The sequence below is a fragment of the Kwoniella europaea genome, chromosome 2 (assembly GCF_036810445.1).
Source record: "Kwoniella europaea PYCC6329 chromosome 2, complete sequence".
Classification (NCBI taxonomy): Eukaryota; Fungi; Basidiomycota; class Tremellomycetes; order Tremellales; family Cryptococcaceae; genus Kwoniella; species Kwoniella europaea.
In genome coordinates this window covers 1,879,994-1,907,362 of record NC_089488.1, presented here as the reverse complement: position 1 = coordinate 1,907,362, position 27,369 = coordinate 1,879,994, and the positions used below count along the sequence as shown (strand labels likewise).

At 44.5% G+C, this 27,369-nt stretch overlaps 9 protein-coding genes across 9 annotated transcripts; 4 read left to right on the top strand and 5 right to left on the bottom strand.

The window, feature by feature from the left end:
• Window positions 1-595: 595 nt before the first annotated feature.
• V865_007046 (uncharacterized protein) lies at window positions 596-2,046 on the top strand (the record flags this gene model as incomplete). The annotated part of the gene is made up of 9 exons (XM_066230802.1): window positions 596-694; window positions 769-829; window positions 936-1,004; window positions 1,102-1,138; window positions 1,227-1,292; window positions 1,378-1,409; window positions 1,491-1,550; window positions 1,654-1,810; window positions 1,959-2,046. The coding sequence occupies 9 exons, from the start codon at window positions 596-598 to the stop codon at window positions 2,044-2,046; spliced, it is 669 nt and encodes a 222-aa protein (XP_066086899.1).
• A 307-nt stretch (window positions 2,047-2,353) lies between these two features.
• On the bottom strand, window positions 2,354-4,156 carry V865_007045 (pyridoxal 5'-phosphate synthase, synthase subunit Pdx1; the record flags this gene model as incomplete). Its single annotated transcript, XM_066230801.1, has 10 exons — window positions 2,354-2,408; window positions 2,493-2,616; window positions 2,677-2,697; window positions 2,778-2,845; window positions 2,958-3,152; window positions 3,268-3,392; window positions 3,480-3,602; window positions 3,704-3,750; window positions 3,822-3,898; window positions 3,984-4,156. The coding sequence occupies 10 exons, from the start codon at window positions 4,154-4,156 to the stop codon at window positions 2,354-2,356; spliced, it is 1,008 nt and encodes a 335-aa protein (XP_066086898.1).
• Window positions 4,157-4,670: 514 nt separating this feature from the next.
• Window positions 4,671-7,397, bottom strand: V865_007044 (uncharacterized protein; the record flags this gene model as incomplete). The annotated part of the gene is made up of 6 exons (XM_066230800.1): window positions 4,671-4,942; window positions 5,011-5,750; window positions 5,888-6,090; window positions 6,243-6,682; window positions 6,795-7,195; window positions 7,270-7,397. The coding sequence occupies 6 exons, from the start codon at window positions 7,395-7,397 to the stop codon at window positions 4,671-4,673; spliced, it is 2,184 nt and encodes a 727-aa protein (XP_066086897.1).
• A 448-nt stretch (window positions 7,398-7,845) lies between these two features.
• Window positions 7,846-9,997, bottom strand: V865_007043 (uncharacterized protein; the record flags this gene model as incomplete). The annotated part of the gene is made up of 11 exons (XM_066230799.1): window positions 7,846-7,875; window positions 7,945-7,983; window positions 8,047-8,418; window positions 8,513-8,630; window positions 8,728-8,998; window positions 9,122-9,182; window positions 9,239-9,321; window positions 9,414-9,478; window positions 9,556-9,610; window positions 9,697-9,778; window positions 9,971-9,997. The coding sequence occupies 11 exons, from the start codon at window positions 9,995-9,997 to the stop codon at window positions 7,846-7,848; spliced, it is 1,203 nt and encodes a 400-aa protein (XP_066086896.1).
• A 335-nt stretch (window positions 9,998-10,332) lies between these two features.
• On the top strand, window positions 10,333-11,519 carry V865_007042 (uncharacterized protein; the record flags this gene model as incomplete). Its single annotated transcript, XM_066230798.1, has 5 exons — window positions 10,333-10,397; window positions 10,579-10,626; window positions 10,695-11,266; window positions 11,351-11,363; window positions 11,435-11,519. 5 exons carry the CDS (start codon window positions 10,333-10,335, stop codon window positions 11,517-11,519), a joined length of 783 nt encoding a protein of 260 aa, XP_066086895.1.
• An 855-nt stretch (window positions 11,520-12,374) lies between these two features.
• On the top strand, window positions 12,375-18,042 carry V865_007041 (uncharacterized protein; the record flags this gene model as incomplete). The annotated part of the gene is made up of 9 exons (XM_066230797.1): window positions 12,375-14,693; window positions 14,751-15,998; window positions 16,066-16,179; window positions 16,255-16,380; window positions 16,437-16,660; window positions 16,727-17,139; window positions 17,203-17,408; window positions 17,489-17,763; window positions 17,838-18,042. The coding sequence occupies 9 exons, from the start codon at window positions 12,375-12,377 to the stop codon at window positions 18,040-18,042; spliced, it is 5,130 nt and encodes a 1,709-aa protein (XP_066086894.1).
• Window positions 18,043-18,436: 394 nt separating this feature from the next.
• Window positions 18,437-19,195, bottom strand: V865_007040 (uncharacterized protein; the record flags this gene model as incomplete). Its single annotated transcript, XM_066230796.1, has 1 exon — window positions 18,437-19,195. One exon carries the CDS (start codon window positions 19,193-19,195, stop codon window positions 18,437-18,439), a length of 759 nt encoding a protein of 252 aa, XP_066086893.1.
• Window positions 19,196-22,214: 3,019 nt separating this feature from the next.
• V865_007039 (uncharacterized protein) lies at window positions 22,215-23,731 on the bottom strand (the record flags this gene model as incomplete). Its single annotated transcript, XM_066230795.1, has 6 exons — window positions 22,215-22,319; window positions 22,390-22,605; window positions 22,704-22,787; window positions 22,856-22,999; window positions 23,088-23,103; window positions 23,190-23,731. The coding sequence occupies 6 exons, from the start codon at window positions 23,729-23,731 to the stop codon at window positions 22,215-22,217; spliced, it is 1,107 nt and encodes a 368-aa protein (XP_066086892.1).
• Window positions 23,732-24,958: 1,227 nt separating this feature from the next.
• Window positions 24,959-27,118, top strand: V865_007038 (tubulin gamma chain; the record flags this gene model as incomplete). The annotated part of the gene is made up of 10 exons (XM_066230794.1): window positions 24,959-24,985; window positions 25,050-25,071; window positions 25,154-25,164; window positions 25,251-25,412; window positions 25,481-25,663; window positions 25,746-26,030; window positions 26,137-26,292; window positions 26,448-26,759; window positions 26,838-26,977; window positions 27,067-27,118. 10 exons carry the CDS (start codon window positions 24,959-24,961, stop codon window positions 27,116-27,118), a joined length of 1,350 nt encoding a protein of 449 aa, XP_066086891.1.
• Between the last annotated feature and the right edge of the window lie 251 nt (window positions 27,119-27,369).

The following is a 27,369-nucleotide window of genomic DNA, read 5'->3' as shown; positions in this document are numbered from 1 at the left end:
AGGGGTTCGATAACATCCATCAGACCTTCTGTCACTCGATCCCTCCCCACATTTTGACGTTGTTCCTAGAACCAATCCCGTATCAACTGTTAATCGGTCGAACGGTAGCAGCATGAGTTGTGAATGCTGATACATAACCCTGGCTGATGAAACCTGACTTCGTGAACTTAATACGATACCTCAGACGACAAGAGGACTTGAAACCCTAGGTAACATTTTGTCATCCTTTGACATCTCCTACCGATACACTTTCCGCCATGGGATAACATCGGAAAGGAAGGGCGGTATGAAGTGACGTCCTCTGGATTACCCATCAGTTTTTTTGTTGTTGATCAAGTATATCAGGAATTGATAGATGATCTTCCTTATGAATGCGTATTTTCTTTTTCAACTCAACAATTCTCATTTCCCTCACAACTGTCCATTCTACCTCCCACCAACCACTTCGCTTCATACCGTTACATTCACTTCTGCCAACTCACAACTACCCTCGAAATCGATACAAGACATAACAATCTCCCTCAGACAATCCCCCTTCCCCCTCACTCGAACAACCTATCTCGTCCCCCCTTTCAATCATACCACCCCACGTACCATGGCAGCCTCTTTCGTCGGACGGGGCATGTTCCCCAAACTCTGGATCCTCATCTGTAAATTATGGGTATACATCGTATCTATAGGATGTCTAATTATGGTAAGTGAAGCTACAAAACACTTTCAAACACAATCTGATCACTAACTATACATCCTCAACTTATATCGGACTAGCCATTAGCAGTTTGGGTTATGGTTTTCATCCAGAATACCAAGACTTTTGCAGATACTATGGGTGAGAATCACCCCTGTGCTGTTACTGTACCACATTACTCAATTTCGAAACCAAGGTGGCTAATCAGTAAATTCACTTGACTGTCTTGTCCTTTGCCATACAATAGATCATTATTTAGGGAACGACCAGAGAGTATACGATAGGTTCGATGGTGATCCCAACGCAGGATATGTAGGTGAGTTTGGCTTTGAGTCTGAGATTTCCCCTTGCGGCCCTTCCGTTTTCTCCATATGTCCAGAAAGTTAAGCTGACTGTAAGTTCATGATGTTCAGGTAATACGAATATACCAAAACATCTAGGTGGACCAGTGTGAGTATACAATATTCTTTGTAATGACTTGAATACACCCAATCGATCGCTGATATATCCGGATCCTCACTTCGGTTTACTGTGACAGCTTCGCAGCGATATTCGATGTAGCAATGTGGATTTTCATCGTGATCGCCATGTGTGCGGATCTATTGTGAGTAAATCAACTCACCATCCATCCCATCCATTTCAGCTATCCAGTGTCATGTCATCAATCTGACTGAGATACGACGATCTAGCTGGAAATTCCCAATATGTAAACAATTCCTCGGTGAGTGCAACTTTCTGAACTATACTTCCATCCGACCATCCAGGTCTGATCGATACTGATCTTTCGCTCTACGTTATGCAGAATCATTTTGGACAGATGGGTTATACGAAGATCGTAAATTCATTGATGTCGAATTCTTCTGTAAGTCGTCATATCACATTCCCATGGAGAATATATTGTTGGCCGCCCAAAAGAAATGATGACAAGCTGAGCATCTTTCTCATAACCTACTTATTTGTGCTAGTCCTCGTTGCGAACGCCTTCCTCAAGTTATTCATCGTAGCAGCCACCGGAGCTCAGACGTACACAGGTCTGAAACCCAACCAGGACGATCCAAAGATTGACACACCGCTGTTCTGCCTTTACGCTACGTTATGTTTGGCCGTTTCAATTCCATTCACGTGAGTGTAAGACTTCTTAGAACACGAAGAAAGTACTGATCGTTCATCTGTTTCTCTCTGACATCCCTGTGCATTGATTAGCCTGATAGCTCTTTTCGAAAGTTACTTTTGTACGTTTATAATCCTAAGATGATCAGCTGACTCGCAGATATCAGTATATCCTCCATGGGATGAAGATGCGAGAATACAAAGACGAACTGAAAGCTGCCGAAGAAGCTGCCAAAGATAAGAAGTAGTGTGATCGAACAGATAGTGTCGAGTAATAGTGTTGTGGGAAAAGGAGAAACCTAGAATCTTGTAGTATGTTAGTATTACTGCCATCAATCTCCATACGTGTTGGATGATCTATTCCGTCAATTGCAATCGGTAAACGTGTCATCGATCTGGAGAACACTCCGTACTGTGTTGATGCTTGCGTAGAATTACTTCACACATATTTGCATTTGCCCAGATAAGCGGATAAGACCAAGTATATCTTGTTGAAAGCTTCTTTTCACATATTGCTTCATGACTTTTTCCATCGACTTCAGACTGATGCCTGATTTAGTTGCCTCGACCAGCCATTCGTCCACCTTTGATGTTCTCGCCCTCAGTCGATCTATAAACGCCAATCGCTAATATCAGTGACTGACCCCGATTTCTTGGATTCAGAAGCATAAAGTCCAAGGTGATTATAACTCACGTGCTGATACCGACCATAGCATCACCTAGATCCGTAGACACCTCAGCCAAGACAGCAGGGTTGTTGTAGTGCGTAACGGCTTGGACGATCGCTCTGGCTCTTTTGGCGGGATCACCAGATAAGACTGTACAGAATATGACTTGTCAGCTGACATTTGTTTTTACTGGTTTGAAAGTGAGCTCACAAATACCAGAACCGACGAAGACTATTTGCAAAGTGATGGATCAGCTTCCATGTCACAGCGGAGACGGACGACAACAAATTGCATTGCAGAACCGCACTCACCTCCATCACAACCCAATTGCATCATCATAGCAGCATCAGCTGGGGTAGCTACACCACCAGCAGCGAAGCTATCACATTATAACACACAAGGATGTCAGTATCACAAGGCTTCAATAACGCTCGTGGAGATCGCATACATGTGCAATCAGAAATTTGGTTCTCAAGTGTAATGAAACTCACGAAACAACAGGTAATCTCTTCAACCTAGCAGTCTCCTTCAATAGATGATAAGGTGCTGAAAGCTCTTTAGCAAAAGCGTATAGCTCCTCGTCAGACATGGAAGCTGCCTTTCTGATATCTGCCATAACTGCACGCTGGTGTTTGACGGCTTCTACAACATCTCCAGTACCGGCTTCACCCTTGGTTCGAATCATGCTGTGGGTTTAAGCAAAGTCGAGGAGAAGGAGTATAAGAATGGGGGTGGTACATGATCAGCTTTCCACCTATGACTATAAGTCGCGAAGCATGTTGAGTGGTCGGTACAACTCACGCAGCACCTTCAGAGATTCTTCTAAGAGCCTCACCCAAGTTCTTACATCCACATACGAAAGGAACCTTGAATGAGTGTTTACCAATGTGATGTTGGTCATCTGCCATAGTGAGAACTTCGGATTCCTAACGAATGGAATGACCCAAGTATACAAGTCAACACATTACTTGCCATGAAGCAATCCGTTGATGAGTAAAGTGGAATGCACTCACATCGATGTAATCCACCCCGACTGATTGTAAGATCTGAGCTTCTACGAAATGTCCGATTCTGACTTTCGCCATGACGGGGATTGAGACGGCTTCCATGATCTCCTTGATCATTCCTGGGTCGGACTGAAGCGGGAATGATCGACAGGGTTCAGCGTAAGTCGGTTGGACAGGGATGATACATTGTGAAATATCGAATGATCGGAAGTATCGAACGATCAACTCACCATTCTTGCGACACCTCCGTCTCTTCTGATATTCGCTGGGATTCTCTCTGGACGAAGTAGACATCGTTAGCATGACAGCAGGACCTACTATTATTAAGAGGAGAGAAATCGAACTCACCTAATGCCATAACAGCACAAGCACCAGCTTCCTCAGCGATCTTGGCCTGTTCGACGTTCATGACATCCATAATGACACTATTCATCACAATGAAATCATGTATCAGTGACAACCAACCACTGCATCCTAATCGAAATGTCAGATGATGTAAAGCAAACTCACCCTCCCTTCAACATCTGGGCCAGACCCGATTTCACTCCAAAACTTCCTCCTGCCCCACCACTGCCCGCAGGTCCACCTCTACTACCTAATAGTGGAGTGGAAGTACCACCTTGAGAGACGGGTACAGACCCATTGGGTGCAGAGGAAGGTACGATGGTAGGTTCCGATGACATTGTGTGGTCTGTTATGTCGTACGATCTGGTGATTCAACGAAGTATGAAGAGAAGATCAAAAGATGATGATGTTGAGGAGTGGTGATTTAGATAAAGATCTGAGATTTCCAACTTTTTTTCAACTCTGAATCTCGAGTCAAGATCTTAGTCGCCGGATAACGTGAACAACAGGAAAAGTTAGGCGACTGAGACGATCACAAGTAAATGCCAAGGATAACCACGCTACCACTGGATTTCCAATAACATGCACAGAATTACGGATGTAAGAGCAACGTAGGTTGAGCGATGCATGCTTGACTCGAGATTCAGGTCTCCGTGGCATGTGGCTTGGGATCCCTACGTTTGAATTCCTGAAGGGTAAGAGCTATCTGCCCGACTCGTCACTCATGATAAGGCTCACTCGTGATTCATATCCAGTAGATCCTGATCCTATCTACAGTACCCGTCTAGAACACAAGTCCGTCATATATGTACAAAGTCTACAAACATACTTGTTGTCAGTCATTCAGCTCGTTTAGTTTGGAACTACAACTCTGAGTTTCCAAAGTCCACCTTCATCATCTACACTGACACTTCCCGACGATACCTTCTCGGGAACATCGAAATCTACCAAACGGACCGTACCATCCCTTCCATCATCGGACTCAATTTGTTGGGCTGAATGAGCAGGAACATCATCGACATACAAATGCACGCTTGTCCCATCAGTTTGAACGGGCTGATCTCGAATGACGATCAAGGTGATTACCTCTGAGATGTATTTCGAAGTGAATTCAAGAGTAGTTTCTAGCCATATTTCATCAACACGTCTTTCCTGTTTTCCATAACATCATTGAAATTGGTCAATGACTCACTCTCTTGATCCACTTTGATATCCCCTAATCCACTCATACAAGCAAACTTATCTTTCAACCCCACCAAACCTACTTTATACCCTTCTAGTGGGTAGAGCTTACTAACACATACTAATTCGCATTCCCCTTTCTCCAACCTAACATCGAGATACCCACCATTACTTGAAGTCACAATACGACCTGTGGTATTGCCATCTTTTGATAATCTCAAAGGTGTAAACAAACAGTATTCACTGATATCATTTTCCTCTAGATCCATAAGATCTTCAATATCCCTCCATGTGATTTCATCTTTCGCAATTGCACTGGACGAGTAATCATGTACGTTCCACACTCCTATCAGTCCTCCTACACCTTCATCAAACCTAGTTCCAGCAACTAATGCAGGACCCTCAGTGTTACCCTTGAGATTATTAAAGAACCATCTATGACTCAATACCTGGACTGGACGAGGTGATTTGACAACCTTGGTTTGGCCATCTTTAGTCCTAGCGATAAGTTTGGAGATAAGTGTCGTATCAGAGGGGTTTTGGGGTGTATCCGACAATAATATTGGACCTGGGCCAAGTGCTCTAAAAAGAGCATGGTACGTAGGGAGAAGGCCAGAAGGTGAAGAAGATGCGAACATGTCGAAATCCGGTATCAAGGATAGATGCGAGGTGAGGATGGTATTATAAGCGTTGAAGTGGATGTGATCGGGGTGGGTGTTGGAGTATTTCATATTGAAATCATCGGAGTTACTGTGTTTAAGTACATTGTTGGTCGAGTCAGTGAAGTACATAGCACGATCATCAACCTGACAAATGGACTGAGTTGATGATATACGCGAAGGAACGAAAGAGAATGATGAATAGTGAATTGGCTGACTCTGACTCACCGGAATACCAAATCTCCTTTTGGTCTATCAAAGTCCAACCCCCCAGGTCCATTCAGCATCCTCTCATTCTGCGCCATACACATGATGACTCCCTGTATACCAAAATGATTTTGAGCCGAATCAAGCATTGTGGACCATAAGGATTGTTGAGCGTGAAAGCCTCTGGGATCAATCGCCATCTCTGAATCCGCTTGATTGTCGCACTGGAAGTAGAATCCATCAATGAATCAGTCAATTCTTACTCGTAAATTTCAGACCACTTAGAAAGATTCAGTTTTGATAGAATACATTTATTAGGAATCTCAGTAGGCCGAAATCCCAGTAGGCACATTGTTTAAATAGAAGGATCACCTACTTTGATAAAATCGATTCCTGAATCTTTCAACTCCCCAAACCAATCATCCCAGAATCTCTTCGCCTCATTAGGAGGAGGTAACCAAATACTATCTCCATCCGGTCGTCCTTCATCTTCCAAACCTCCTTTCGGCTTTCCTCTCTTATACTCTACACAATTGTATATCGCGATGAGTGATGAATCAGGATGTATACCTTCCCAATATCCTTGAAGGGTCAACCATACTCCGACTTTCTCTACTCCACTATCTTTAACAGCATCTACTACCTCTTTCAGTGTACCTCCAAAATCTTCATAAGGCTTAAATGACATGAGTCGTCGATGAGTAGAAGTAGAGAGGGTATTTTGCCATCCATCATCAATCAGGAATGTCTTGATAGGCAAGTCGGAGGGAATGAGGGATAGAAGGAGATCTTTAGTGGGTCGAATTCGTTTCCCATCTTTCATAAATACACCTTTCAGCTACTTCAACCCAATCGTACAGTACCCACAAAAGAAATTGTGAAATGATTTTGAAGATTGTATGTTATAAGTGATATATCGATAACTCACCTTTATCGAAGAAACTCTCCCATGTACATATACCCAATCCATCCCACAAATCATCTTTCTTCTTCTTCTTCTTCTTCACCTCATCATCCCTTGTGGTGGAGTCAACTAGATCTCTAGCAATATCTATCACTTTCCTCACTGATCTTCTTTCTTCGATAGGTCCTATAGCCTCATAGCATACTACCCAGACTTTCTCTTCTTGACTGGTGGGTATTACTCTATTGATATTCGATTTGATCTTTCCATCTTCAACGAGCAGTACATGGTTGACATTCAGAGTCGAAATTGGATAGACCACCAATATGGATGTTTCGTTATTTGATTTAAGTAGGAGTAAGTGGGATGCCAGGTGGGGATGAGCAGAGAGGGCGGGATGGAGTTGAGGTTGAATCCAGAATGGTCTGTTTCATCGAAATATGAGAATCAAACCCCCAGCAAGTTTGTATTGTATACTACAAGAGGAAGATCGACTCACTTGTATCGTACAATGGACAGTACTTTCCAACTATCGTAGTCTTTCAATCTCTGCCAGTCGACTACAACTCGAGAATGGGTTGTACCAGATGATATGTTGATTTCCTGGATATAGGTTGATTCGGACATCTTCATCAGGTAATATCAGCCTTTCAGTATATAGGCCATGAAGAAGAGCGAAGGATGGGTAGAAAGCATTCTAAAGGGTGTTATGGACTGATGAAAGATGCTGGCTCCACGGATCAGGAGGGAGTGAGCAGTGAGGAGGACTTGCACTTTCAGTCGTGCACACGAGGACAAAGACACACCGTCACCACGCACTCGCTCGAGGGATGCAACTTATCATGATAACGTCACAGACACGTGTTTATCGATCACTTGCAACATTCCACTTCCTACTCGTAACATCCCACAGTCCAGTTGAGGATACGAGGAGAGATGAGCCAAGTATACGAGTAGAGTTGCATTGCTCTTATTTTATGTATCTATCTACAAGAACATCATATATACATGTAGGATATGGAGTAACACGGAACGAGGAAACAGTGAAGAACAGAGATCCGGCTGGTTATATACCCTATAAAGCAGTCGAGGTGGTACTATCAATCTGTAAGACGATACATATCAGTGTGGTAAGTATCTGTCATCTGTACGAGAGTAGAATGGTAAAACTCACCTCAATAGAAGGTAAGATTGAACTCATCAATTTAAGGAACTACACAGTCCTCTCAAATTAACATCTTCTTTGCCCACGAAACAATGAATGACCTCAACTCACAATGACATTATACATATCAACCTGTACACCTCTCGGCACCTCATCCTCCTCATCGGCACCATCAGAAGTAGCAACCTTCTTATCATCCTTTGCCCCACTTCCACTACCAGTTCCGGTGACTCGTCTGACCATACCCGATATACCCCATTTCTTCTTACTGTCCCCCGATGAGCTGGCAACAGCAGCAGGATAATCCTCTTGTTTAGATTCCATCCTATCTATAAATTTCTTCATGACACTCGCATGTTTACATGGATGTACCGATGCCATCTGTTCGCCAGAGTGGGGGAAAGCTTCCATCGTGACTGTTTTGAAAGCATGATCGGATGGGACATCTTGGAATATTTGAGCGGGGGTTAAGGGTTTCTTATTCTACAGCAAAGGCAATGTCTTAGCATTCTGCACATGTCCCTCCTAGAGTTGGCCCAAGCTTCGAACAATGAGTGGAACATGAAATTAGACCCACCTCGTCCCATCCTCTCAACCAAAGTCTGGGTGTAGAATACCTCTTATCATACGCAATGGCAATGTCGTACGTTCTCACTTGAAGTAAATTTTGCTTAGCAGTAGATTGTATATCGGCTCTATCAATTTCGTAAATGAACCAGAATAGAATTAGCATCAAAAATATGATAAATAAGAGTTATCGACGTTGTCTTGGTGGCTGTTAAGGTAACTCACTCGGATGGATGTACGATCCTGACATTCGCTTCATCCACAATATCGTCTTCCAACCCTTCCCCCTCGTCAATCATTTCCATATCTGGTATATCATCTATATCAGGTATCTCTTCCACTTCCAATGGACCTTCCTTCTCCTTCTCCTTCTCTTTGGAATCTAAGCTGAGTCCCGCTAATGATGAAGTAGGTGGCTGAGGGTTAGATCCTGATAAGACGGGTGAGTCGGATATGTCGGGGATCTCGTCCATATCTTTAGGTGGAGCTTGAGGGGCTAGACGAGTGTTACAAGGGAAGTATCAGCATATGCGTGTGTATAAGCGAATGAGAGATTTCGGTATCCAAGAATATATTCCAAAAAGGGTTTCGTAACTATTGATTAGGAGGCATGACTCACCCCTTCCGATATGGGTGGCCACCCAATCATCGTCATCTCCCTTCGGTTTGTCCTCGTCAGTCTATTCGACAAAGTCAGCTATTTCCCTTCTCAGAATACCGGGAACGGATAGCTCACCTCATCCATAAAGCTTAAGAGTTTCTCAGCGTCTTCATCTTGGTCCGTATAATCCAACGCAGCAGCTCTTCGAAGAGAAGGTACTATTCCCATCATTCAATAAAACCATCAGCTTATCGAATGGTTTCGGACGAGAAAGCTGAAAAAGGAAAGTCATATACGAAGTTGGACGTACCATTCCTACAAATTAGGTATTGTTTCTCTTTAGGTAAGAAATCACGTTGGATAGTTCCTTGTTCCCTACGAATCATTACCGATATCAGCTGTGGTCACTCATGCTGTTGATAGGGACACGGCTAAGGGGAATTGGGACATACCATTGCCAAACTGGGAACTTGTACGCCAGGAAATCACCCGCTAAGATAAATTCCTCTATCAAACCATTACAAGAAGAGAGTCAGCTTGATTCAAATGCTCATTATTAGGAGGTAAGCTGTCGTTGAATGTACTCAACTCACCAGGTGTTATACGCCCATGTTCCTTGAATTTACTTTCCTTCAATACTGGAGACATGTAATCTCGTACGGCAGCATATTGACTCTATGATGACATTGAGAGGTCAGCATAGATTTTATCAGCTGTTGGGGTATATAGTATTAGGATTAGAGGAAGTATATATGACTGGGAATAAACCATGACTCTAAGAAGGAAAGATAAGTTGGGTGGCAAGACCAGACCACCGTTCTTTGCCCTGTAAAGATCTCGGGATAACAGCAGATAGAACGTACTCACCTGGAGAGCTAAGAGAGGATTGTTCATCTTGAATATTGATCACTATCAGTATGCTAATATCGGAGGAGATGGATAGCTTGTTATGAGAATAGATGGAATAATCTTAATTCCATTCAAAACATCGTCCATTTCATTCAACACGCCCTCACAGGTGTTGTGCATTGATTGTCGTGACGCATGAGCCCGCATCTAGCCACGTGACTTGAAGCGGGACTCCACATTGAACTAATCGAGATTTGATTTTTATGGAAAATGTTTGCGACTTGGGTGAAGAGTAAGTACTTATGGGTGATAGTCGACTACCATCGATACTTGCTACTTATCGGACTGAAACTACAGACAGAAATTTGTTGAGGAGTACAATGGCAGACGAAGAATTACCGCCGAGTAAGTTGGGCACTAAAAGCCATTGGGATGAGGTGTATGAGTGAGTGTTGATAACTATCTGTTTCCTATGCCGTTTCTACATTCTTCGATGTTCCCCCTGAGTTTCATAGAGGGTGAAGACTGTTCACTCTCTTTTTATCCTATCTCATAGGCTCTATGAAATGCAAAAACCTCTTTGATCATGTTTATGCTGATAATGACCTTTATTTCGGCTATTACAGACGGGAAGTGAGAGTATTCAATGATGTTGGCGACGAAGGGGAAGTATGGTGAGTCATTCCTTATGTCCCTATCTTCTGGCCCCACGATGAAGCTCATATCGTCCCTGGATGAATAGGTTCGGTGAATCCTCAGTCTCGAAAATGCGTAAATGGGCTCTTCGTCATCTCCCCCCTTCTGCAAATCAAGAACCAATACGAATCCTAGAATGCGGTTCAGGCAATGGTACTCTCCTCTTATCATTCCTCACTTCATCATCACTCGATCCAGATGGTCCACCAGCCAAGCAGAATTTTCATCTGACCGGAATAGATTATTGTGAATCTGCTCGATTACTCGCTCAATCAATCGAAAAATCCCGGAGGGAAAATATCCAACAAGAGATTGAACAAGCTTTGGAAGATGACGAAGAGGAGCTGGTCGAGAATGACATACAATGCGAATGGCGTACAGAAGATTTATTAAGGAAAGATTTCAATGGTGAACAATGGGATTTGGTATTGGATAAAGGAACGTACGATGCGTTGTGTTTAAGCTCAGAGGGTATAGAAGAAGAAAAGGGTAGATTACCTAGTCAGGTATATCCTGAGAAAGTAGCATTGTTGGTTAGGAAGGGTGGTTATTTCTTGATTACTAGTTGTAATTTTACGGAGGAGGAAATTAAGGCAAGGTATACGAAAGAGGGATTAGGTGAGTCATATCACACCAATCTTATGGGGTCGTAAAAATAGTTCCAAGTGGAACTGATGGTTGATCATAATTTAAATGGTGCAGGTTTCGAATTCCAGTAAGCCATTACCTCGAGTGTGCCTTTGCTTTATATTGACAAGAGAATACTAACCCTTCTTGATTCTTTAGCTCAAGCGTGCCTCACCCTTCGTTCTCGTTTGGCGGTAAATCCGGTACCACAGTTTGTACAGTAGCATTCAAAAAGGTGACATAAACGGGATCAGTGAAAACGACTGCAAGGAGAAAGGCTGGATCGAATGCTTTTCGATATCAGCGTTCATACACACATTGCATTGCTTCGGTTCGCTTCGTTGATCGAGCAACATACATACAGTTTCAATATGTATAGGAGTCACACCGATTGATGCACGCTCTCACACGCCGTTTCTGAGAGAAATAACGAGATCGCCTCTGTTCCTCTTCCTATAGAGTATTCACCGAACCTGTTTCATCTTGGTCACCAAAATGTAACATTGGTTTTGTATCCCGTTGACTGAGCTTTGCATGGCCCACATGTTTGTTTGGTTCCTGCACCAAGATTTGCCACATGCCGGTGTTTGAGTGTATAAACCCGACAAGAGGTCCATGCACTGAAGGATGTGTTTTGATTTTCAGGGTACTGACACGTTTTAACACGCGAATGGCTTTTGACAAAAGGTCATCCCCGGTTGGAAAGTAAACAACCCATAGTGATAAATCATTTCACAACCTTTTCATCAATCACTCTTTCACTTCATACATGGCACCCAGCAAGCTCACATCCATCTTGGCTAGCTCAACAGCTTTTGCCACTCGACATCAACAACGCCAACATCGACAACATACCCTTCAACAAGCAGAAAAGAATAGGATTGAAGTTGTTTGATCAGACCAGCGCAGAGGCGCACACCGTCAAGCAAGTAAACAAGGTAAACAAAGAAGAAATAGAAAAGGTTGGATGATTTGAATATTTGTTTATTCGTCTCTTGGAAGTACTGTGAGTATATTAACAACACCTACATTCCAGCGACATCTTTCTCCTAAAGAAGTATATGCTGACCCTGTCCTCACCTCAACTAGCACGCTCATCATGTCAACCTCAACTTCCTCACCATCTAGTCGACTCCGTCTTGGACCCCACTCGTCACCTATCTCGGCCAGTGAAGTCGCTCGAAACTCCATCATCAGCTCATCAGCAAAAGGATGGTCACCTCTACAAATCAACAAGCGGGATTCCATCAACCAATCACCCCTGAAACCTTCTTTGTCACCTGATCCCAATGCACCCAGAAGATCATCGAGCTCTTTCAAACATGTCTCAAAGAACTCACTAGTATCCAATAGTCCATTCAAATCGCCTACCACCGTACAAGGTGCTCAAGCTGCTGGTCTAGACTTGGGAAAAAGTACGGATCAGATCATTCATGAGAGAAGAACAGCCGCAAGGGCGTTTGGGGAATTACCATCTTCCGCTAAGGGAGTTGGAACAACTTCGAAAGCCGCCATTGGTTTAGGCATCGGTATCTCGCCCTCCAAACAACGATCGACCAGTAGATCCACTAGCGGTAGCAACAGCAATGGAAGTGCGATCAGTGGTCAAAGAAAGGTATCAATAGAAAAACCGAAAGTAGCTTTCCCCGGTATTGAGAGGAGAAGTTCAACAGAGAGAAGAGTATCAGCATCGAAGGAGAATGAATCTCCCGATGTTAGAGCTTCAAAGAGAGTACCTAGATCCAGTATGGGTTTCAAGGATTTGGCAAAAGGTACTTTGGTAACTAAATCACCATTCAAACGAATCCCTTCCGGTAGTGGACTTTCATCTACTTCAAGTTCCAAAGCAAATGAATCGCCTTCTCGTACCGATAACGAGATCGGACCAAGTCCAAAGAGTATTCCAATCGAGAAAGACGATGTCTTCTCTTCTCCGTCTCCTCGAAGGACTTCTGCCAGTAAACAGCAACAGCAAAGAAGAGCTTCTCCATCTGCGTCTCTTGGTGTGGGTTCAAGAAGAAGTGTTTCGCCTACTCCGTCACCACCTCGATCGGTTCCTCAGCCATTGTTGACTACCACGACCGGTTCAGCCGGTCCATCACCACTTAGCAGATCTCTTTCGATCCCTTCCATCGAACCTACACCTACTCCTACTCCTCACAAATCAGCCATGACTCCTTCCAGACGACTCCGAGGACCAAGAGATTTATCTGCTGGTATGGAATCGCCTACCAGAAAGACGGTCACATTCCAGAGTGTACCAGATGTCAAGGAGTTCGAAACGATGAGTGCGGAACCAAGTATGGATGGAAGTTTCGAGGTGAACAATCATGATGATGAAGAGGACGAGGGATGGGTAGATGAGGGTATCAACATGAGCTTGAAATTGAGCATGGCTCGGGAAAATAGTCTCGATGAACTGCTTTCCGGTGCTCAGCCGATCTTCGGATCCTCTGCGGACGCCTCACCAGTGTTCACAGAAGAGAACGATGGTCAGATGCCTGAAGATTCCACCACGGCGAATTTTATGGACACTCTGATTGAAGAAGGATTGTTCTCACCTCCCACGATGGATACTCCAGCTTTTGAAGATCAAGCTGCATTCGAACTCCCCTTGGAACCTGTCGATGATGATTCCGATCGACCTTTCCTCGCTACACCTTCGTTGGGGGGATCAGTCCATGCTTCACCTTTGTTAGCTAGTGGGATGTTTGGAGAGACTGATTCGGCTGGTATACCGTATGGCCGAACGCATCATGCTGAACGAGCAGCTATCGCTCATTCTCTTTCTCCTGCCAAGCCAGTCTCGCCAATTGAACAGCCTGATATCCCGAGAGATCAAGATCATAACATGCTTCTGAATGCGAATGCTGCTCAACCGGCCGTACCTATCCCTCAATCACCGGTACACTACCCAGAATACAACGATCCCTTCGCTTCAGCTTCCATTCCACATGCCCATCAAGTCGGTGCTATACCTGATCCATTTATCACCATCCAGACCGCTACCAACGTCCTACCGATTCAGCACAAGGAGAGGGAAGAGGACGGAATCCCGCTCGGCAGGACAAGTCATGCAGAGAGACTTCAAGCCAGAAGGATGTTAGCTACTCAAAGTTTGGGTTTGGGTATGCCTCGAAGTCCCGCTATAAGTCAAGGATTGACTAAGCAATACTCAGAAGAAGAACATAGCGGAGAAGAATTACAAGAGGGCCAAAGTGAGATGGTGGAACTTATCGAAGCACCTGTCCTTGCGCCACCTGTGGTAAGGACTGCTAGTCAAGAGAGTGAGGAAGGTACCAAGAGGCGATTGCCCAAAATACCCGCTCCAGCTCCTATGCCCGTCGATATACCTAGTCCTGTCACTAGCCCTACCAAGAATGAAGATCCGGAGAAGCTTACCGTAGCTGAGAAGAGAGTGAGTTGCGAGACGTTCCCAAAGAAACACGATAGCGTGCTGACTTCGAGGACATAGACGAGCAAATTCGATGTTTCTGGGTTCTCTCTCCCATTTATCGGATCGACCTCACCATTCTTCAATTCTGCCCCTGCCACTTTCGAGAAGCAGCCATCTATAGATGATCATTCTACCTCTTCCAACGAACCTGAACGACCTCTCACGCCTCCCCCAGTCATCCGAGATACTGCCGAGGACCAGCAGGAAAGTCCTCATAGGTTACCTGATATGAACTTCCATTTCGAGGAGATTCAATTGCAACGGACCGGTTCGGACGAACTCAAACGTACCGCTACCGTCAAATCAAATCCCGTCAGTCCAATCAAGGTCTCGAATGAATTGAAAAAGGATTCACCGATCAAGGAGGTCGTAAGACCCAGCCTATCTGGTTTAAGCAGTCTTGGCAAACTTCCAACTTCCGGTTCTGGCAGTTCGATCAAAAATGATTTCGGTAGTCCATCAAGCAACAAATCTCAGGATTCTACCACCACTAGAGTTCGACAGAGAATTTCCAGAGAGATGATTAGGGAAACTATCAATCAACGAATTGCAGATGGGAGTCTCTCAAGACGACCTGCAAGCTCAGGTGATCTATCTAAATCACTTCCTGTATCATTCGCTATTACCGATATGCCAATTCGTCAAAGAAGAACTTCTGGCGTAGATAAAGATCTCCCACCACCCCCTCAGAACGAATCTCCCTCTATGACTCCCTCTTCATCTCAAGCTGAAGAGTTAGCACCTAGGATGACCAAAGCTCATACTACCGATAATGCTGCCAGCAACTCAAGCGAGATGAGGCCAGCCATGAGACCCAGATCTCAAACTCAATCTGCTCATGAGGTGTTGAAGCAAAATGAGAAAGATGGAATCCTCAACGAACCGAAATCGGCTTTGGACAAATTAGCTTCATCTTTACCTTCCCCAACGGAAAGTGGTACGACTCTACAAAGGGAAGTCAGTGGAAGTATCGCAGCTGAAATGCCACCACCTCCGGGTAGACCGATCAGTATACTTCGGAACCCATACCCTAACCCCAATAAACAAGAGGGTTTGTTGCCCCCTGTGAATGTTGGTGTATCTTCGTCGAAAGAGAGAACTAGTTCGCCATCACCTACCGGTGAAGGTATGAAGGGACGAGAGAATGCTATCATCGCCAATAGAAAGGAGAAACAACAGGAGAGGAATGTTAGTGGGGTTAGTACGGGAAGTAGAAGGAGTAGAAGGAGTTTGAGTATGGGTGATGTTGATAAGGAAGCTGAACAGGTAAGCTACTTTGTTTACTTGATATCCAAGAAATATAGCTAATGTAGTATTCTTTGATGCGGAATAGGCTGAAGAGTTCAGAAGGAAGAATACAAGAGGTAATCCCCGATTGACCTTGGGTATAGATGACGATCAACAATCTATACTTGATGCCTTCAGAGAGGAAATCACACAGATGGACGTGAGTTCAATTTAACGAGGATTCCTTGGCATGTTGACAGATGAGCTAATCCTTGTGTACGCGTGTGTCTTACAGCGAGGATACAAAGTTCGTGAGAAAGCGGTAGTTCGAGCTTCTTACCATGATAAGGTCAGACACAGCAAAGCTGGCGATATTGATACAGGTAAAGCTTGGAAACAGCTTAGAAGACCTTCTGATATGGTGAGGCCCTTTCAACCTCGCTTCTGTTCAAAGTTGACTGACATAAGGGATAATAGAACGAGCACGCTGCCGAAATTCGAGCGATGAGAGCTAGAGAATCCACCTCTGGTAAAGCGTCTGGAACAATTTTCGTGAAAGTCTTGGGTGTCGAAGGACTTCAGATACCCGTACCTGATCAACCGACTTATTTCTGTATAACACTGGATAATGGTATAGATTATATCCGAACGCCTTATAGTGTGTTGGGTGAAGGTGCTAAAGTCAACCAGGAGTTCTCTCTGTAAGTCATCTTGATGAGACGATGATCTCAGATCGTGCAAGTCTGATCGTCTTCTGCTGTCCGTAGTGTCGAACATCCCAACTTTGAGTTTTCGCTAAGTCTCGATATCCGACGTGATCCTCACATCTTGAAGATGTTGCATCAGAAGTCCGAGATACCTGCATCCAATCCAGCCATCAAAAGACCTCAAACTCCGTCATCACCTGCACATAAGTCAGGTGGATTCCGATCATTGTTCGCTTCGCCCCGTAAACCCAAAGCGTCCAAAGATCCCCGATCAACTACACCTCAACCGGTCGTTCCTACACCTGCAAGTTCTAACACGGCTTCGGCCAAACCGGTTGATAATATCGTTAAATACCTATCATCACCTTCGGGGTCGACCATCGCCAAGACCCATATTGCTTTCAAACCCATAGCGAAGAATTGTGAATCGAGAGTATTGGAGATTAGATACCCTATGTTCGCAATGTTTAAGGGTGAACCTGATCGATCGAGAGAACCACCTCAAACTCCCCAAACACCAATGTCAACTTCTACAGCTGGTTCAAGTGGATCCAATGGTCAATCGAGGAAACAACTTGCCAAGATTACCTTGCAGATTTTCAGACTACCTCCTATCCCTGGGTTGAAAGGTGAAGAATTACCTCAATGTATCGATGAGGCGTTGAGGGGTATGAGACATCATGCATGGCATGAACATGAGTATCATGAGGGTGTTCTAACTCAGGAAGGCGGTGACTGTAATGTGAGTCAAACTCTATATACATCCATCTCATCTGCTTGATCTATAATCAAGTGCTAATTTGTATATCTGTCATGTTGTAGATGCCAAAGAGAAGACTCTTCAAGTTGATTGGAGGAAACCTCGTTGCTATTAACGAAGTTACCAAGAAGGAAGTCACCAAGATTGACTTACGTCAAGCTATATCTGTGATCGACCTCAACGCACAGGATAACGGTACGCCCAAATCCCGAATGACGATGAGACCTCGATCGTCCGATGAAGGGCTGAGTGTAAGACCGAGGAGTTTCATGGTGGAATTCACGGATGGGGAAGGGATTACCTTCGCAGCTGATAATGATAAATCGAAAGAGGTTTGGTAGGTCTTCTTCATCAATCTATACTCAACTCGTTGAAAGACCAACTGCTGATTGTTGTTTCTGGGTGATATAGGATGCAAACTCTTGAAGGCCTAATTGGTAAAATACCTTCCAACCCCCTCTGGGCGGAATTATTAGCTACAAGACAGAGAGAACGCGCAGCAAGACGAACAGCTTCAAGTACGAGTTTAGCTAGGGACGCTAAGCGACAAGCTTCGAGTTCAGGTCAGGGAAGACCGGTATCGATGCCTCTAGGTGCACCTAGTAAAACCAGGTAGACCCGTCAGGAAGAAGGGAGGAAGTGAGGATCCTTTGGCTGGTTTCGAAATTGTATAAACTTATCTCGTTTTCTCATTGATTCGTTTTGCTTATTTATCTATCATCGTGATGATCGATTGAATGGACAATCACTAGTATATATACGTACATGAGCTTTTTACTACACTTCATTTCTTGATATTCTTTGTATTTCTTTGAGTCTATGAAATGGAACTGGACATATGTACATAGAATAACAACTTTCGTTTGGATTGAATTGCAGGTTATACTTGTCAGCTGATGAATTTGTATATACATGACAAACACTGCGCCACATCCTCAGATACATAGGTCCAATATTCAATACCTAAAACGACTTCTCTTATGTACCATGAGATACGAAAATAGCGCCAATTATCCACTTTTGGCGATTGATCCAGTTGGTCCCTCCGATTTGACCAATTTGATCAATGGCCAAATGTGCGGGGTGTTCTCACCCACACCGAAGCTAGAGTAATTTCTGTCCTCTGATGAATGACAAATATCATCAACTACCCAATCAGTCCAATCTCGATTGGTCAATCTGGTTTGAGCTCGATAGTTACTGTCCAATCTTTCACACTCCTTCGAATTGTCATGATCACAAGTAACCCGAGGATGTCTTTCAAGATAATTGTCAGAATCGATATCAAACCAAGTTGCCATTGTGTATTGACCATTGACTTTTGCGAAATCTTTTCGATTGTTGTTAACAGTCTCCATCAATGAACTTTTATGGGTCTTTTGCACCTCTGTTCTGAATTCTTTCAGAGCTTTGTGGGCGCGTCTACCTATCTTGAATGACTCATCAATTTTGCTCGTCCAACTAGCTTCTCCACCCCATTCCGACCGAAGGTCAAATGAGCGTTGGAAATCCTCGACTATCTTGATAGTCGTTGGTGCAGGGTCTCGGTTGTTTCCGCTCCATGTTGGTCTGGAGAACACCGTATATTCTTGTCGTGTGAGATCACATACTTTGATGTTACCTGATCCGTTCGAAGTTGGAATCTCGCGGAGTTGACTCAACTGGTTGGGACTGACACGATAACCTAAAACTAGCTCGAAATTTCTTGCAAAACCATCGTAAGTAACACCACCACGACCACTTCCCAACCTGTTATCCCTGGAGCTCATCTTAACCGTAACTTGGATAATAATGGGGTAAAAGGCGCAACGGCGTGAGTTTGTTTGTCTGCAAAAAAAAAATAAAAAAAATACAGAGAAAGAGAGATTAAAAGAAGGACTGATCACTGAAGTTTGCAAAATATATAGCATTTGGTCTGTGAGGATCGGGTCGGTATGTCGTGGTCGAGGAGGGAACAGTTCTTCTGTGAAACACACACCTTGTCCATCATCCTTTCACTCCCTCTGATAGGGAAGGAGGAGCTAAGAAGACGAAGCATAACTGAGACTATCTGCCTCTTGCGGGAGTCGGAAATCAGCCATATGTACTTCCTCGCTTCGCAATCTCAAAGATAGAAATCCTTTCTACTTCTATTCTCTGCACCTTTGTGCGCCTTCTGGTCTGGACGTCTGACCGATGTGGCGCTTTACATCTTGTAATCATTCCACGCGCTGTAATGTCCACGAAAAGGGAGATGAGCTCCTTTAAGGTTGAGACCCGCTACGTGTTCCACAAGTTCCTGCTGATTTGTCGGACTTTTCGAGGTGACCGGGTCTATTGGAGCTCATACTCTTCGTGCCCTTGAGGGTCGCCGTGAAAGGAGGCCCTTTTTCCCTCCTGTTTGGTCTTTTTTTTTTGCGATGTGTTTCACATGGCCTTCTGTTCTAGTGCTTCGGTCAGTTCTTTCTGCATCACGAGCGTGATGCGGACATGGACGAGTGGATAAAATCTGAGGCAGTCATTTTTGCGACTCAGTGACGACCACAGTATTCATTGTGATAAAAGCAGCTTTAGTGTCAAAGTTACCTTGATCCATCCACCGCCATGTCCTCATCTGCCCTTAAGTACTACTACCACACTTCCCTCCACAGGGCGTGAAACCAGCTCTACTGGTAGTATTTCCGTAAGGGGCGTCGGAACCATTGATTCCCATCAAGAAGTCACGGTGATTCTAAGTATCTACAGTGGAGAGGGGGGCAATCTCGAATTAGCTGACTGGACAGTAACCGATCCGCTCACTCAACAAACGAGTACGAGTATCCATCAACTACAATGGGGAAGGCCATATCCTTGGGTCGTAAACAATACGACCCACTATTCAAAGTATAGTGAGAAGAGTGCTCAGGAATTCCAACAAAAGCTAGAACCTCAACTTGAGAAGTTTGATGCGGCTGGGCTTCGCTTGGATGTGACTTCAAAAAGATCACTCAGCTATTTCCAGCCAGATATGACCATATGGAGAGCGTTGAAAGATTATACAGGAGGTTTTGATGCTCAATATAATAGGCGATCGTTGTTTGTTCAAGAGAAATGTGATCGGTTCAAGAGTAAAGATGATTTTAAATTGAGATTCGTAGATCGCGAAGAGTGGTGCACTGCCCATCCACCTCTGCCCGACTGCATCACCAGGACAATCCTCTTCAAGCTCGATCAAAGCCGATATGAGATGCAAATGCGAACTCAGTGGGGTGATTCGGTTGTGGGAGATGTTTCCTAGGTCAAACAACCCAAGCCGGAGCTTGACACTGTGCTAGTTCCGGTGATCTTTCCCATTACTCACAACGAAGACGAAACGGCTGACGCCGGGCAAGGGGTCTCAGATACGAAAGAGACCATTGAGGGTGGGGAAGGGAAGGCCGTTGTGGCTAAAGAGATGGAATGATTGCTCGGAAAGGCACTTTCGGGGCACGGTGAATGGTCAGCTTTCATTCGTCGATTTATGCCACAGCCCAGAGATATGCATAAGAATAGGTGGACCACACAGTAGTATTATCTTATGATAGTATACTACACAACGTCCTGTTTATCAGCACTGTTCTCATTGTCCAAGGAAGGACAGTAGACGGGAACAAGGATCTTCCCAGGATTTTCCTCTAGTAGTCTCGGACTAACATCACTCCAGGGGCCAATCGTGGATTGTCCCCATTGTTGTTCGATTTGTCTACTATATAGCGAAAGATCAAAAGGGGTTTGTATCCTATTTGCAAATTCATCCGAAACCCCTGGTGAGCGAGTAATGAAATCTTGTCTATCTCTTGCGAACTCCAAATCGAAAAGACTTTTATCACTTGATGGGATTCCGTTATCATAATGATTTTGAATCCACCTTTGGATATTCCTCGTTGCATTTAGAGTGGACAGATGATTCAGAAAAGTGGAAACTTTTAATCAGTCTGGAGTACCACTTGTCATAAATCTTTCTCTTCCCCTCTCTGCGCCTCTTGAGAGGTGAATGAGATAATCTGGCCGTAGATTGTTGTGGAACGCATGCTTTCCGATGAATAGGGACGGGAACGGTCATATAACACCCGTGGAGTCGCTCTGGTCTCAGACATGTCTAATCCGTATATCGATGGAGAAGATGCATTCGGGTCCAATTCAGAGCTAGACCCAGAGATGGACAAACGTTGGAGGCTGGACCCGCTACCTGGACACAGGTAGTATAATGAGGTGATTTTCTGATCATCATCTTCTTCAGGTTCCAAAGGACGTTTCACCCCTTTTACAACGAAAGAACCCACGGTTCTGGATCCGGATCGGGATGTGGGATTCGTAAGAGTGAGAGTGGTACTGATTCCAGTGTTGACATTAGTGATAGTTGCGGACATGGCATGGAAACCTAACAAGCAAGGTAAGGTGAGTGTCAGAATTTATCAGGATGGCGAGTGGCGAAAGAGGGTCCCAAAATAGAGATCTGAATGTATTCAGTATAGTATGTGAATCGTAAGCCCGGTATTCACGTACTGTTACACGTCATTGTCAGTAACAGAAGTGCGATTCGATGATCCTTTATGACTGGGAAGGTGTCGTAGCAACATAGCCTTCCTCCAAAGACGCTCGTTTCCTTCTTTGTTGGAAAACAAATAAGCGACAGAATGGGCATGAAGATTTAGTACAGAGTTCAGAAGGGAAGGGATGTATAGTATGGATGTTTATCCTCGACTGGCTCTTATAATTACTTTTGCAAGAAAGGGGCTTTTTATGATACACATGCATCGTTAGAAGACCTAGTTCGGCCCCCTGATCTCACTACACCTCAGCAACCGGTTCGAATGTATCGGGTACGACCCATTTATATTCCCTTCCTGACCTCTCGATTTGTTCTTTAGCTTGGGCATAAGCATTGATATACGCCTATTGCAATATGGCAAAAACATTAAGATTAGCCATCCCGCCCATCGCCACAATTGATGATTGTACTCACCTCATCACTTTTCAGTTCATGCCAAGCCAGAGCTGACGTCGCATCATCGATCAAGCGTCCCTGCCACTGACCGATCTTCGAACCCATGTCGTATCGCATTAGACCGGTACATGGATTGTGAACAGGGGGTGGCAGAGAGTAGATAATATTGGGGCCGGGAGGAGGTGAACAGTAAGTGGAATTTGGGTTGGCGGTAGGCGAGAGGGGTAGAGAAAACTGTACCGAAATTGAGATTGAGTCAATCGACAGACTATTGACCGATTCGATCTGGATGAAAGAGGTATGGAGATAAGGGATATGAATTTCTTACTGACCATCAGACTACCCATTCTGGCATCTTCATCCCACTGTGAGTTCCTTGTTGACGCTGGTACATCGGCCACAGCCATTGTCTTCACCTATAGTATAGTAATAAACAACCACTCATCAGTCACATTCTGCGTGGAACAAGGTTTTCTCGACTTACCACACCCCACGAGAACCCATACATCATTCCTTGGAAGTAATATTGGTAGCCTGTCCATCTACCAAATGCCGAGCCTACATATCCTGGCTCGGTGGGATTGAGGGATAAAAGAGTCGGAATTAAGTTGGGCAAGATAGGCAAAGTCTGTGAAATCGTATCAGGCATCTTGATTAGTCGGCTACGACGGAGACGATAGACATGGCATGTTGCTGAAGAAGAGATCTAAACTCACATCATCATCGCATTTCCTAACAGAAAGTCGTTCACGTCAGCTCACCACCTATGGATCATCCGTGAGAATGGTTTGAAGCTCAATGATTTTTATTTCACTTACATAACCCACCAAGCCTTCCTACCGCCTTGTCTCCCCACATACCTCAACCACTCCCATGACTTCCCATTGTTCATATTTTCCATCCCTTTCAACGACTTCAACCTAATCACATCCCCGTACATCTTTATTTCCTTCCGGATCTCTTCTTCCTCTTGTTCGCTCTCTGTTTTGTTACCCATCACGAACTTAATCTCGATCAAGTGCCTGTACTCTTCCGGAACAGCGTCCATGAGATCTAGCTGTCTAATAAGGTTCCTACGTCTCCTCGAGCCGCTCGTAGACGTCGAAAAAATATGTAACATCAATACAGCAGGGGAAGTCAAGACCTGTTGATTCCCATTATGAATATGGTGCGATCTATAGTTTGGTGGAGTCAAAGTGGGTACCTTGAAAGTTCCCATCCATGGTGCATTCCCCAATCCCGGTATTATACCTGGTGGACCTAACAGTCCAGCAGGGTTATATACGATTTTATGTAAATACGGATGAGTGAAACTTGGCGTATTGGCGAAGATGTAGTTGTATCGGTGATGTGAGGGCATTTCAGCAAATGGTTGAATGACATGATGATAGATGGGAAGGAACGCAAGAAACAGTGAAAGAGAGAGGAGAAGGATGAGGGAAAGTCGTCGGTATCGCAGGTTCTGGATGTTGAGGCGGGGTATCTTCATGGTGTCTGGTTGTTGAGGGTATATAAGGCTACTGCAATCGGGTCTATTCGACTTCTACTCTTTCATGATAGCATAAGACATCAGCATCACAGTCATGATGAAAGAGGCGATGAGCAGTTGTTGTTGATGTTTGCATCTCATACAAAGTTAGTTGAAACAACGACAATTAGCGGAACGAGGTCCTTTCTGACATACATACAACACACAAACAAGGACACAACCAACAAGAATCAGGGTGACCGATAACCCCTAGAGTAGTGACGGTCTGGTCAGTGCTCGATCTCTCCGCCAGTCAATGCGCTCGCTCGGTGTTTCGGTTTCAATCATCCACACAACAGGGATTCAGAGGTCTCTCAGTCCACTCCTGTCTCCTGTCTGTACCCAAAAAAAAACAGTCTCATTGCACGATCAGTTGATGGGAGGTTGAATCAGGCAAGTGAGTCAGCCGAGACACAATCAAGTACGGTGCCGGTGCGGTGCAGTACGAGTGCATGACAGGAAAGGTTGTTGAGCGCGGTGACCAAAGCGCTAGATCCTATACTGACAGTAACAGAAAGTCGACTTACCCGTCCGATGTCTGGCAGTCGACCATGGCTCGTATGTACAGCAAAGTACTTTACTATTCTATGTCTGAGGATGCTTACGCTTCACGAGTCAGCATATGTGGGGTTTCATTAACTAATCACGTCCCTACACTTCGAGTGAGATGAGCATGAGAGGAGAGACATTTTTTCACTCTGCTTGCTACTTTGTATGGTAGGAATACTGTCATTGTCCTGTACGACGCGTCAAGCCGAGTCGCGTGTTGTGATCAAGGAGATTCAATCAATGTCCATGTAAACATCCCTCCCATCAACTGTCTGCCTAAAGTTGCTGTAAACTTCCCAATAGACATCTTCAACCCATATATACATATACATATACTCCCACGTTCCAATTCACATCGGGGAGCCCGAAAGGAAGCAGTATCGACAGAGATCGAGTTTCTGAGGACTCACCCTTCACCGAGGCCAACAACAGGAACACGATACCGAACATTCTCAACACGTCCTTCCTTCCTCACTCTCCTCTCGGCTTGTGATAGAGCCATAAGGTGCGATGGGTAGAGAGATCATATCCCTTCAGGTGCGTTATCAATTAGGTGATTTCTTGACTCTGCAAATAGCTCATGTTCTGTGCATCGTTACAGGCCGGTCAAGCTGGTAATCAGAGTGAGTATACATCCAATGGAAACATTATGACCAAATATGCTAACTTTGTCGTCCCATTGGATCTTCCGTTCGATACAATCAGTCGGCGCACAAGTGAGTCATCGACCATCACATCAATGTCTGCGGCCCTTGTCATATAATGTTATTACACTTAGCTGACGAACTCGCTGTAATTGTAGTTCTGGCAGAAACTCTGTGCCGAGCATGGTATAACACCCCAAGGGAATCTCGAAGAATGGGCTGCGGACGGGAGCCAAGGTGATAGGAAGGATGTATTCTTCTATCAGGCGGATGACGAACATTATATACCTAGAGCTATCTTGATAGATCTGGAACCTAGGGTGAGTCTACCACATCAAATCACCCTACTGATCGTTATGATTATACTGAGGATGAATCGTTGATATAGGTGATAAACAATATCCTCACATCACCGTTTAAAGGTCTATACAATCCTGAGAACATCTACGTGTCCAAAGATGGTGGAGGAGCGGGAAATAATTGGGCTCAAGGGTATAGTGCAGGAGAGAGGTTGTACGATGATTTGATAGAGATGATAGATAGAGAAGCGGATGGAAGTGACAGTTTGGAGGTGAGTCGGATTTCGCCTTCATTCCTTTGATAGTACCTCTTGACTGTGGTCATACTGATGGACGGAACGACTCGATGGACAGGGATTCATGCTTCTCCATTCAATAGCGGGCGGTACGGGATCAGGTTTAGGATCGTACCTCCTCGAGCGACTGTCCGACCGATTCCCAAAGAAACTCATCCAGACGTACTCGGTATTTCCCGAATCGTCTGATGTGGTGGTCCAACCGTATAACTCCCTCTTGGCCATGAAGAGGCTGGTGAATAACGCGGATAGCGTGGTGGTACTGGACAATGCAGCTTTAACGAGGATAGCGGCGGATAGATTGCATATACAGGATCCGAGCTTCGTGCAGACCAATCAGTTGGTGAGTCGCCTGTGCTGATTGAAAGTGCAAGGTTGAATGCGGGGCAATGGGGATGATTTACAATCAGTCACAGGCGATATACGGGCTAAATGATATCGTGTTGTAGGTATCCACCGTAATGGCTGCTTCCACAACCACGCTTCGATATCCCTCATACATGAACAACGATCTCGTCGGTATTATCTCCAGTCTGATACCCACCCCGAGATGCCATTTCTTGATGACATCGTACACACCATTTACAGGTGATGAGATAGATCATGTGAGTTGGAGTCTTCAAGCCATTACCTAGAATAATTCAATTGTTTCACATACCCATCTTAAATCCCGATACTTTTGTTCTGGAATACATTTGCTTAATTACTCTCCGCTCAACCATGTGAACCGTTTGCTAATGTCATGTCTATTCATCATTAGGCCAAATCAACTCGTAAGACTACCACTCTGGATGTGATGCGCCGACTGCTCCAACCGAAGAATCGAATGGTCTCAACTATCTCTACCAAGTCTTCCGCCTACATCTCATGTCTCAACATCATCTCGGGAGACGTCGATCCTACAGACGTGCACAAATCGCTATTGAGAATTAGGGAAAGGCAATTGGCCAATTTCATACCATGGGGTCCGGCCAGTATACAAGTTGCCTTGACTAGACGAAGAGGTGGTCCGGCGGGAACAAGCAATAGAGTTAGTGGAGTGATGATGGCTAATCATACTAGTATAAATTCTGTGAGTAGATGTGATGACTCAAGGTGCCAAGCAAGAGATGTGTTGTACTAACGGGTCGACTGGGATTGAATGATATAGCTATTCAAGAGGATGATACATCAATATGATATGTTGCGTAAACGAAATGCGTTCTTGGAGCAATATAAAAAAGAGGAGATCTTTGCGAATGGCCTAGATGAGTTTGATGATGCTAGACGAGTAGTGGCGGAATTGCAAGAGTGAGTGTAACTGAATCCAAAACCGAAATACCATGTCGCGTAGAATGATGAATGCAGAGCTGATCATATGTCATTACTGGCATCAATAGGGAATACGTCGCGGCTGAAAGTCCTGATTATATCGATTACGGAGGAGAATAGGCGAGATGTACTGTCCGAGGTTGAAATGGTAATGACGCAGTGTGTATAGAGTTACTCTACAATTTGGGTTTATTTTCTCTCCTATCATGATGACTGGATGTATAATATGTATGACCTCAGATTGTTCCAGACAAATATATTTAATCTTTCTTTATGAGAAGAGCTTGCAACATGCCGGCTATGTTTTGACAATGTATACATTCGATTTTACTTTTATAGACAACTTGATTTTTCCCTAGTTCTTCTTCTAC